The sequence below is a fragment of the Ziziphus jujuba genome, chromosome 5 (assembly GCF_031755915.1).
Source record: "Ziziphus jujuba cultivar Dongzao chromosome 5, ASM3175591v1".
Classification (NCBI taxonomy): domain Eukaryota; kingdom Viridiplantae; phylum Streptophyta; class Magnoliopsida; order Rosales; family Rhamnaceae; genus Ziziphus; species Ziziphus jujuba.
In genome coordinates, this window is record NC_083383.1 from 29561814 (window position 1) to 29574935 (window position 13122).

Here is a 13122-nt window from a genome sequence, read left to right on the forward strand (position 1 = left end):
TATAAATTATTTTAAGATATCTAATAAACACCAATATTTTTTGTTTAATTGTTGGAGCTTGTAAAATATTTTATTATATTACAGGCACTGTATTAAATTTGTAAGCAATCCAACAATGGAGTAGGAGTGAGATTCAGTAATACTTGTAAGTGGTTATATTTTTAAATAGTTTTAGACATATTAGTAGAAATATAAATGGTTTGGATATTATATATATATATATATATAGTTGATTTAAATGTTTATTTTCTATATATATGAATATTAATCCTCACATATGTGTTATTATTTCATGCGAATTTTTATAAGATTTAGTTGTTTCAAATTCTAATAAGTTCATTATGGACTTGTAAATATTGATATTAAGATATTTTGGTAATTAAATCGATATTTTAATTCTTTTCAAAAATAATTGATTTTGAAAAAGAAGATTGCAAATTATATATTTTTAAGCTTGTTTAAATGTTGTATATTTTAAAGTGCTTAAAAATGGTTTAAGGTGATATAAATATTTTACTGTGGCATTTATATTTTGGCATGAAATGGTGATTTAGAAATTTTTAAATATTTAAATAAATAGTTGAATTTGGATATTAAACTATGCTTTATAGTATAGTATTGTTTGAAAAATATGATCTTGCAAAGTTTGTTTTATGAATATTGTACCGTTATTTTTAATTGGTGTACCATATAATATCAATATCTCTATTCAATTCAATATTATATTATATTACGTGATTTGCCACGATACCTATAATATGGTAAGGGTCGTGAGATAGGTTCTTCCCACAGATTCATTATTCCCACAATAGCTTTTGTACATTAAAAATCATAAGATGGGTTTATCCTATAGGTTACGATACTTTTAGTGTCAGGACCCGTCCAAAATTTCTCATCGGAACCCTAGACAAGCCCTGATCCCAAGGAAACCCTACCGGACCCTCCAATAGAAAATCCGGCAGAACCTCCCCTAAGGGTTGGACTTACCACAACTTTCCTACACTGAAAACACACTTCTATATTCATCCCCTTATTCCTCCCACAATACTACAAATTGATTCCACAAACTTACAAAACTCCAAAAGAATAACAGGGAATCAATGCAGTATTTAATAAAATGCGTCTAATACAGTATACAGAGCATTTTACAAATAAATATGGAATTAATAGAATGACAAATAAAGAAGTAATACAAGATGGAGAGGAAAAAGGGAAGAAATGTTTCTTGGAGTATCGGCAATGAATTGAGACATCGGGCTCGCCCCGGACGATCAACGTCTCCCAACCTGGACCTAGGGGAACGAAATTTAAAAACGTGAGATACTAATCACCTCAGTGAGTGACCCTAACTACTGAACACTTTTAACATTAATAATATAACAAATAAGGAATTTAACTAATACCAACAATTAAATAAATAAATAATAATAACAACTGAAGTAATATTTTCTCTCAAAATCCTCACTATTCACTCCATTGGAAATGTTCCCCTTTTAAAACATTTTCACAAAACTCAATATTCGTATTTCCAGAAAACCAAGGGATCAAACAATTTAATAATTAGTAGATAAATACCCCAAATATAAATAAAATGTAATAAATTATAATAAGTAATTTTTTGAACACTTTGGGGTTTGAAATTTCTTTACCCGAAAATTTATACTTGACGCAGCATACCATATACCAGTGATGCCCTCCGATACCCAGCGTCCCGAGCACCGAGTGGCGGGAGATTAAAAAGAGAAACTTGCATACGGAACTTCGGTGTCCCGACAGTACCGCTACTAAAACTGTCATCCCGGCCAAGGAGGGGAGCGGCTGATGTGCAATATATAATTCTTGCCTGCCCTCGGTCCAATGGCAACTTACGGGAGATATAATAACTTGCGCGCTAACCACATATACACCGGAACACCAATACTGTATGAGTGCATCTAAAATAATTATTAATTTAATTATTACCGTCCCGATTTTTCAAAAATCACCGTGGAAAATATACCAGTTTTCAATTCACCATCCCACATTTTCTTTCAACATACCCGGTACGAAAACATAGATAACAATATAAAAAATAATTTTTCTCGTAACACGAGGTCCAACAAATAATATTCCACGGCATAATTATAAAATTTAAACCACCAATTTAAACAAATAATTTTCTTAAAATATTTAAACCAATTATGCCCAAAATTAATATTAAAACCACATACGATTTATTACTGAAAATACTTTGCTCTGCGTAATAAATAAAATTAAATCACCATAATAAAAATCGGGGTTTCTGAATAACCCAAAATTCCATTTAGCACCAATAAACATACACGTACTTATAAAATAATATTTTTTCATAATTATAATTAAATTTCACCACATGAGCATAATTGCAGATATCAATTAAACACCAAATAAATATAATTAATTACCCCAAACTATTTTTAAAGGTGGGTCACTCACCTGGAACACGCAATTAACCTAAGACCCTCCATGGGATCAATTCCACGACTCACCCGTACTCCTAGAACACAATTCACACACAGTCAAATAAATTAATATTTTATTCAAGTAAAGAATACCCGGTACCCGGGGGGTCTAACACAAACGTTAACCAAAATTGACAAATTATATGTCTATGGAAAGCTTGTGAGATGAGGATCACATTACCAACCTCCATTGGGCTCAATTCAACCGGCGGTGGCCGAAATTTGGCCGGAAAGCTTCGGCCGGTTTTGATCCCTTCGTATCTTGCACATCGACGGGAATTGATTTAATCGGAGCTCAGAATCGGAATCAGAGGGTCCAAATTAGTGGGAAAGGATCGGATGCACGACCGGTGGCTGCCGAAAAACCAGCAAACCAGCGACACATAGACCACGGGCGTTGGAGGCCGATCCCGGCGCATCCGCTGGCCATTCAGCCGGATATTTGGCCGCCGGTGTCGCCCAGCTGTGGGCTCTCACGTCGGTCGGCGCGTGGATCCTTCCGGTGGCCGGTGAGAACAAAAATGGTGAGGCCGAGAGGGAGAAAGGAAAGGAAAGGAAGAAGAAAGAAGAAGAAGGAAGAAGAAGAAGAAGAAGAAGGAGAAGGGCTCGTGGCCCTTTTTTCACACGTGGAGGAAAAGAAAAAAAAAAAAGAAAAAAGAAAAGAAATAAAAAAATAAAATAAAATAATTAAATAATATTAAAAATAATATTATTATATAAAATAACAATAAAATAATATGATATTAAACACGGTTGACATGTGGCATCTAAACATGGTGACACATGGTCACATTTATTAAGTCACACGTGGCACATTGTTACACGTTTTAAAAATAATATTAAAATAATACAGTATTTGAAAAACTCTACAGGTCCATAACTTTCAAACCACATGTCCAAATCGGACGTGCAGCTAGTCTACGGACTCGTATCGACAAGTACTTCACAACCATGCATGAGTCAAAGCTCAACTTTGCATGAATAAAAAGTCAACTCCAGCATCCCTTGGACAGTTTGGACCTCAACTTGTTTTGCCCATAACTTTCAAACCGTAGCTCCGTTTTCAACGTGCTACTAGTCTACGAACTCATGCCAATGTGTACTTCGTAACGGTACCTCATTCAACCTAGAATTTCATCCGAGTCAAAAAGTCAACCTTTGACCCCTTGGGTCAACGGTCAACCTCGGTCAAAATTGGAAAACTTCCGTTGTACTTTGGGACGGGGTGTTACATTTAGAACGCTAAAAATAATAAGGTGGGAGTGCATCCCACAAATTTCTTTTCTTTTACTGTTCGTTAATGTTCCGAAATATTATACATCATTTGATAGTGCTGGGTATACTGTGTAGTATATTGTTTATGTTTCTGAGTACATTGTTGATTTTATGATATTTATGGCCTTATTGCACTTTCATAATTATTCTGTGAAATTATGTTTATACTATTTTATACTCTATACTTATATTATAATTGATCTAATTTATAATATTTTAATTTACATTAGTTTATACTATTTAAGCATGGGTTTTATAATATTGATTTAGGGTGCATATTTGGATTTTGTAGAATGATTGTTAACAGGGAATCTTTCAAAAAAGTGAGATGAGACGTATTGAGAGAAATATTTACAAAAATAAAATATTAATTTTCTATTGTATTATGCTACTCAATGATATATCTTTATTTTATGTTTTATTTGTTTTTAAATTCATTCCCTTATATACAGACAATTAATAGACAGTCTAACTCGTGCATCACCTATTATTTTATGTTTTCCAATACGGCAGCGGTATTTATCTTTCTCTATCCATATTTATTTTCTTAGGCTTATTTGCATTAGTTGTATTATATATAATTTTATATATATTCTTAGAATGTTCTGATCTAAATTATGGACATAGTAATAATCCTATTATGTATGTATAGAAATGGCTTGTAGTATAATAGACTGTAGATATTGAATATAGTTGTGGATTTACATACTATTATAGCTATCTCTATATATTAAAGTATTATTTGATATTGCGTATGTTTTTTTGTCTACGGTGAGGTGAAGTTCCATTGGGTTTTTCTATAGATTGCCCAATGAACTACACTAGGTGGGATTATCCGGGAGTTCTAGAAAGGTTTTCGGGGCAGATCCTATTAGCAAATATCTTGATAGATGTTTTGGTATCTCTAGTATTACATATACAAAAATAATTCCCTTATTAATGCATGTCAAAATAAATAAATAAATATACAAATCAAAGTATCTATATTGCGTATTCCAATGGTTAACTTGGTCTAATAGTACAACCATTGAAAATAAACCTCACCTCTAGATTTAACTTTGATTTAGAGTAAATTTCCCTTTTACCTAATTATAATGAGTTCAATGTCGTCCAAAAAATATATATTTTCCTATGCCATATTATCTTGGTAGACTAATTGATAACTTTATTCCCATTTTGGAGATTCTTGATGCATGTGACATTTTACGAACATATAAAAACAAATTAATTTTTTATTCCAAATTCCCTTGGGTTGTTCCCGTCCCATCCGACCAATCAATCAGAAAACAAATCAATAGCAAATCCCCTTTCATTTGTTCATGCATGGATTACATAGCGTGTTTTCTACTTTTTTTTTTTTTTTTTTCAAGACAACAATATAGAATCCAAATCTTCATAACATAATATCAAAAGAATAAAAAAAAAATAAAAAAAAAATCCTTCTATTGTACCAGGTCCTTCCACTTAATTAATAAAATTTCTTTATTGATTGATCCTAAAGATTCTTTGGTAGCTGATTGTTAATTTCTTGGTAAAAGAAATTCAGAGTGGCTCATGAATTCTATTAATAGATAAAGAAATTCTATATATATATATATATATATACACACACATACAAAATCATAGATAAGAACTTTTCTCATTAGCCTTTGAATTATTTTAAGATGCTTCTGAATTTTAACTTTAGTTTTTTTTTTTTTTTTAATCATTTATTTAGTTGGGTTAAGGATTATAATGTATTCTAAGCTTAAAAAATATAGATTTCACCTAAACCTGGTGGAATCCAGGACCTAAACATATACTTTTAGTGATTTTACCACTAAGTGAAGCCTACACTACATATTTTAGTTTTGGTTGATGAAGAACCTAGATAAGAAAGTCCTTATACACTCTGAAGTTAAAATTTCCCATTTACTCCAAAGTAATTACTTTATACAATCCTCTGCTAGAAGTGAAAAGTAATTTTATAGGTAGCTATTTGATATAGAAACGCAATAATTTATCATCAAATTGAGGATTAAACCCACATTCGACATCCATGGTGGATAATGTCAAATCAAAGTGTATGAAACCCTTAGCCCCGTCTCTCATAGATAGCTGGCCCTTTGCATATACCAATTAAGAAGCAAATTCAAAGGCAAAGGTAAAGCAACATATACAATAAAAGAGTCAAGTTTCGCTTTATTTGTTGCTGAAAAATATACATTGCTTTTTTATTTTCTCCCTTAAAGTGAAAAGGCAAAGGATTGATATCGCTAGTTGATATAGATAGGCAAAAACTAAAGCATGCGTGTTCTCGTATTTTAACCAATAGATATGGATATATGTTAAATCCATCTTTGATTCCCTCAAACCCACACCCTTCTATGATGATTCCAGGATCAAAATGGCACAGTATTATCTTATCCTTTACATATATATATATATATATATATAGAATTACTGAGTAGACTCTAATTAATAAAGTATAAAAAGCCAAACCAGAATAAATCATAATGATCTAAATAAAAATATTAATTTTATTCCCTAATAGAAATTTTTAGGATTAATAGTAATTTAACATAATATTATATTTCAAAATTTTAAAAACCTAGATTCATGGTATTCAAATTAGTTGTTTCATTATTCTTTTTTTCTTTAACTATATCGTGTATTATTATTAACTGGTCGTATGTGGAAATAAAAATGTCACTCATAGCACACGATTTGTACTAAAAAGCATATGTCATTCCTCAGTTACAAATTTTTGCCCATTTCTACAATATTGGTGAACCGCTCTTCTTAGCAACAACGTATATACTAGCTTTATCAACAAGGTGATAATTTCTAGGTATTACCTTTTTAAAATATAAATCAAATGAAAGTCCACATTCCATTAGCTTAAGTTTTTGGAATAAGTGGTAGTTCAACATGGTATCAGAGCTAAAGATGCAAAAGGTCTTGAGTTCAAAACTCAACAACTCCATCCAAAAAAAATTAATTAAAAAGAAAAAACACATGTATGGATCCAGAAAAAAATTCAAAAGAGACGGGTTTACATTTGATAGGGAATGTTAGAGAAAAATATAAATCAAATAAAAGCTCACATTCCATTAGCTTAAATTTTTAAAATAACTGATAGTTCAATACTCCACATATGGTAGCTTTTGGAATAACTGGTAGTTCAATACTCCGCATATGGCTACAAACGCTAGCTCTCTTACTTACCATTGCCAATTAGCCATTGTAAGATATTTTCAACTCTCAACTTTCTATTATCCATCTATTTTATATATGTATCTACACCACACAGTCATAACAATTTTTATTTTTTTGAAAAATGTTATTTTTTTGAAAAGAAAGTAATTTCATTAAGAAGAAAATGTGAAAGAGGCATATCGGACTCCAAAACAAAAATTTAAAACTTAGAGTTTTCCTCTAACCGGCAAGACTCATTTTCTACTAGTGACAAGGCATGACAAGCCAACAGACGGCGGCTTGTTTGGCTTCACGACGCCTAAAATAATATTATTACATATTCATGTGCGCTCTTCTATAATGAATCTATCCATTAAAAAAAATGTGCCTATAAAAGAAACACTAACTTTTTGACACTTGGTTCAAGTTCAATTATTCCAACACAACTTACTTGGAATTAAATGTACCTATGCTTTATGTATGATAATATTATAAAGTTCCAAAAGAATGGGCTTTGTTGATTGGCTAAAGCTTTTTATTATGATAACCTTTTTCATACTCGAATTCAAGTTGAATGCTCATTATCGAAACTTATTGGTCATTGTCCTTAACGCATTTGTGCTGTATGACGTTTCCTTAACAAATTATATAGGTGCAAGTGATGGACAAGGAAAGAAATTAAAGGAATGAATGCTATAAAGTTTGTACGTGTGAGTACATGTGCATATGAAAGATATATATAGAGAAACTTATGCAAAGCCTTCACTGGAATATTTATTTACATATACAGACATATATATATATATATATATATAGCCATTCTCTTTATCAGGACATCATGGTAGTTTTACTATCAAATGCTTTTTTTATTATTAACTTTTGGGTAGCTTTAAGATTACTTTGAGATTTAAAATTTATATTAGTCTAAAGAAATATTAAAATTTTAAGTCGACAAAGGTTGTAGCCACTTGAGGGAGTTACAGTCCACTTGAGCCAATCAACTTGGTTAAACCAAAGGTTATAGCCATGGCTACCCAACCTCCGACCAAAACCCTCACAGACGACCTTAAAAGAGGAGCTTTCCCTAACACAGCACCTAACCAACCAAAAACCATCAAAGCCAAGCTCACAGCCCCAATCACCACTCCCAGCCTCACTTTGTACTCTTTTATAAATGATGCAGCCAGCAATGGAACTAATGCACCCACTGAAAAGGCTAGAGCGGAAGCCGCAGCTGCTTGCAATGGATTTGGCAAGCTCTCTTTCTCTTCTTCTTCTTTTATTATGTCTCCTTCTCCATTAGTACTCTCCCTTTGTTTGTCTCTTTTCATTTGGGCCACTTCTATATCCAGTTGCGAATATACAGACACAAACTCTCCTATGGCCATGCTACAAGCACCGGCTACTAATCCGGCGAACCCGGTAAGTATCATGACCTTAATGTCCTGCTTGACTGCTCCAACACCCATCATCAACGACGCGGTGGAGACTAACCCGTCGTTTGCACCTAGAACGGCAGCACGTAGCCACTGTGAACGTTTCGAGTAGTCGAAGTCTTTGGTTTCAAGTTCTAGGCTTGTCTGTTGCTCGAGATCGTTGGTGGGGATGACATATTTTTGGTTGTTTAGGGATGTTTGGGTGGAAGCCATGGAAATGAGAGAAGAGCTAATTAAGGAGTTTATGAGGAAGAAGATAATAACGATGATGGATTTAATGAGGAAGTGTGCAAGACACACGCACCCAATAAGGGTATTTATGGAGGAATTGGTGTTCAAAGTATGGTGGAGAGAACGAAGATGTGGGGTATAGCCACTAATGAAATGAAATGGAAGTCCATTGTATGGAAAATTCTATATATATATATATATATATATATATATCTTGTATTTTGTATGACAATATTGAGAGGAAAAGCTTATTTATCAAAAGAATGTTTGAGCATAAAGCGAAAATGCTATGGTGGTCAGACTGTAAGACTTGCCTTTCAGATAATTAAGACTTCAAACTTTTGTTTAGAAAACGAAATGTAGAGAGAATAATTCTGCTTTCTATAAATTATTTCTAACCTTTAATATGATTGATTTTGGCAGAACAGTCTAGTGTAAAGCCATTCTTTCATTAAATAATGATTCCGAAAGGAAAATTCAATAATAATTATAATAATAATATCCTCAAAAGCTTGCCTCCTGAATTTAAATATTGTTCACTAACAAAATTAAAATATGGATAATTATGAAAAGGAAATTAAATTAAGTAACCAAATATATGTAAATAAAAAGAAAAAAATTAATTATAAGGAATAAAATAATAATTAATAATTAATTATAGTATAATATATATCAGCACGACTCTCTTACTGTCAAATCTACAAAAGATTAGCAGAATCCAGTCGTGGTGCTCACTTAACAAACAAAATTTGTCCACTGACTTTAATTAGTTGATAAACTGCGCGCAATTAACGGGTCTTTAGCAGACCAAGTTGTATGAATTATAAATATAAAACATTCTTGGATTAACCCTACAAAGAAATTAAATTTTCAAAAATATAAACTGTAAAAAGGGAAGAAAGTAAGCTGAGCACATCTGCTACTTTACTGCAATTGAAAACAACAAAATAAATAAATAATTAATAATGATAATATTAATAATAATAATAATAATAATATTATTATTATTATTATTATTATTATTATTATCATTATAATAATAATAAATAATAATATTATTATTATTAAGGGTTTTAGAAAGAATCAAATTTTGTCCGGATGATGGATTGGAAAAGAAGACTCCTTTATAGGTGGTTACTCCAACTTCATGATTAAAGCATGACATCTATTCAAAACAAGGAGAAAGTAGGGAAAGAAAACCATAATACACGTAGAAAACGTAAGCATTCATGTTTTTCTTTCATTATTCCTTTCAGTTATAATACTTTTGCTAATATATATAAATATCTATATATATATATATATATTTGGTAGCTTTTGATCCCTCAATAATATATATATTCTCGGTTTTAGAAGATTTCTAAGAATTTATGTATATTTATATATTCTATATATATATATATATAATTTGTTTGTATGTATAATGAAAATTTTATGGACACATACAATTTAATTTCAATATATATATATATTCTATTTTAGTGTAACAGTCCATGCAGAAAAAACGTTCTGTTAACCCACTTAGCAAATTAAAACAACTTTTGTGTTTAAATATTAGAATTAAAAAATTACTATAAATCAAAAGCACAACCAACAGCGCCAACTTTCATATTGTCTTTGAACTATGGTGCAGATGTCAAGAAAATTAACCACATTTTTAAAAATTCTAATAACAGAAAACCCTTATCACTTCCAATAGAATTTTGAAAATTCATGGTCAATGTTAACGTACCTTATGTGCTTATTGAATCCGGTTCTCCTAGTGTTAGAAAATTTTTAATTAATAAATGAGACATAGAAGTCGCGCAAGAATTATGAACCACCAAGGAGTCTAATTCAATTGGTTATTTCCCAGCTTTACAAGCTTCCACAGACTACAAATTTGGAAAAGCAAAGGACTGACTCTTTCGAACCAAGACGACGCTTCATATACGGCTTCTAAACTCACACACACCTCATAGGGTGTAACAGTTTTGTAACGTTATCTGCTAGCATCCACGTTTTAATGAAAGAGAAAAGACAAAAATAAAAGAAATGAAATTTAAATATAACGGTAACAAAATGAAATGCAAACAAAATTCAAGTAAACAACTTTGTAATGTCTTCAATGATGTAATTCTCCATCATTCCCTCCTCTGTGGGAAAGCCCAACCACGAGGAAGGAATATGAAGTCGGAGTAGCATCAGGAAGATGATATTCAAAGAAGTCAACAATGTTGAAGGTGTTGGAAATCTTCAAATCTGTAGAAATGTCTAGCTAAAGGGCATTATCACCAATTTCTTCAGAATGCAAAATGGGTCATGCTTCTTCATATGCAACTTGTTGTACTAGCCAGCTGAAAAAAGTTCCGTTCAGAAGAAACTATCACCAAGTCCCCTTCATTGAACATTTAGAGGCAACAATGGGCACTAGCAACTGCCTCGTAGTTCGCATTTGCATTTTTCAAATTCTGGTTAACAATATTGTAGGTGTCAACAATTTGCGAAAAGCAACAATCTTGTTCTCTTGAGATGGAATTGAAGCCAGATCGATGGTGTGATTTGATGGTTTGGTAAAAGGGTCATTCCTGTCAATCTGTTGATCATGAAAAAGTAGGTGAACTCAACCCAAGACATGGATTGTTTTAATGTATCCCCAACAAGACTTCGCAGCATGTTGCCAAAAGTTTGATTCATCACCTCTGTTTACCTATCAGTCTGATGGAGGTAAGCATTGCTAAATTAACCTCCTACACAAGGTGCACCAAAAATGACTAAGAAATCTAACATCTTTTTCCAAGATGAGAGACTTGGGAACACATGAAGACGTATATAGATTGGCCACAGAGAAGGCATGCATAACCTCCTTGCATGTAGAAAGTGGGCCATCTTAGAGAAATGATCAACTATAATAGTGAAGATTCAAATTTACCCTAAGTGAGGGGACTCCCAAAATAAATTTAAGAGAAATATCCTCCCAAATGGTGTAAATAATAAGGAGAAGAAGTATGACCCATAGAAGATTGGCACACAGCACATCTCTAGACAAATTGAGAGACATACTGCTTGAAATGAGACCGAAATGACACTCTTCCACCAATGATATGGTTTTGTCATGGCCCATGTGAATAGCCAAGCCTCCACTATGGAGTTCCTTGATTAGCTTAAGTCGATGAGATCTACTGAATGCAAATTAATGCACCTTTAAAAAGGAATCCTTTATGAAAATGACAATCAGCAACAGGTTGTTTTGAAGTACATTTGTGCCAAAGGGACCAAATTCTGGATCATCTAGATATTGGCCTTTAAGAGTGTTGAAAGCCACAACTTCCATTTGCAGCTCAGTGAGGAAAAGGGTTTTTTGAATAATTTCATCTGCAGCACAATTTTGAAAGCCAAATTTATGACAACTAATGTGGGAAGTTACGGAATATTGGCAGACTACTTAGTGTTTAATCCCACATCACCTAGGTGGAGATCAGAGGATGACTCAAATGTATTGATAGTTACTCTCATAACGCTAAAGCCTTTTTAAAGGAGTTGGTTTCAAGGTTCGAAAGAACTCCGAGGTTAAACGTATTCAAGTGAAAGAAATTCTAGGATGGATGACCTTCTAGAAAGTTCTGAGAAAAAAATTTCTTACGAAGTGCAATGGTTAAATTGGAAACAATATTGGTAGAAAGTGACAAGTTTGTCAGTAGAGACAAGGTAATACAAATAGTATCAAAATCTATACACAACCAAAAGTGTGTCAGCGAGGACGATGGGCCTCCAAAGGAGGTGGATTGTGACAATCAAAGTGGGCATTTACGGGGCACTGAAAAGCTACTTAATATCCAATCCCACATCATATGTGTGTAGATGAAAGGATAATTCAGATGTAATGATAGTCACTCTCATAACGTCAAAGCTTTTTTACAGATGTTGGCTTTAAGATTCAAAAGAACTCTGAAATTAAGCATACTCAAACAAAAGCAATCCTATAATAGGTGACCTTCTGGAAAACTCTGGAAAAAAATCTCATACCGAATGTAATGTCTAAATTGGGAATAATGTCCGCAGAAAGTTATAAACCTACCAATGGAGGCAAGGTGTTACATACTTTTTTATATTTAATAGAATAATGCATAGCTTACTCACTACAGCCTCGGTTCGTTTCTTGATCCAACTTACTTTATAAGGGCTAGGGTGCTTTATTGTGGAAAGTTTCAGTGCTTTGACCAAGGATTTGGAGACAATGTTATCACTGCTCACATTGTCCATGATCATGTCATGTACTTTCTTTTTAATGGTGCATTTTGTCTTCAAGATCAAATGCCTCTGTGAGTTGTTAGGTTGTTTTGAGGCTAGCAATAACTTCTTGAAACTGCACAGTGGTTCCCTTTGTTGTCCATCAACCAACTACATCTTATTCTATTTTATCTTTAATATTAGCTAATTCCTCTCAATAATCATCTTGGTTTTACACAATATTAAGCTCTCTGATCAAGACAAAGCTTTATATATAACTTCTAGGCTCACACACACTCCTCACAGGGTGTAAA

General features: G+C 32.6%; 1 protein-coding gene across 1 annotated transcript; it reads right to left on the bottom strand.

Moving 5' to 3' along the window:
- Positions 1-7653: 7653 nt before the first annotated feature.
- Positions 7654-8733, bottom strand: LOC107406772 (vacuolar iron transporter homolog 4). The gene has a single exon (XM_016013962.4). It carries the CDS (start codon positions 8579-8581, stop codon positions 7910-7912), a length of 672 nt encoding a protein of 223 aa, XP_015869448.1. The 5' UTR covers positions 8582-8733; the 3' UTR covers positions 7654-7909.
- Between the last annotated feature and the right edge of the window lie 4389 nt (positions 8734-13122).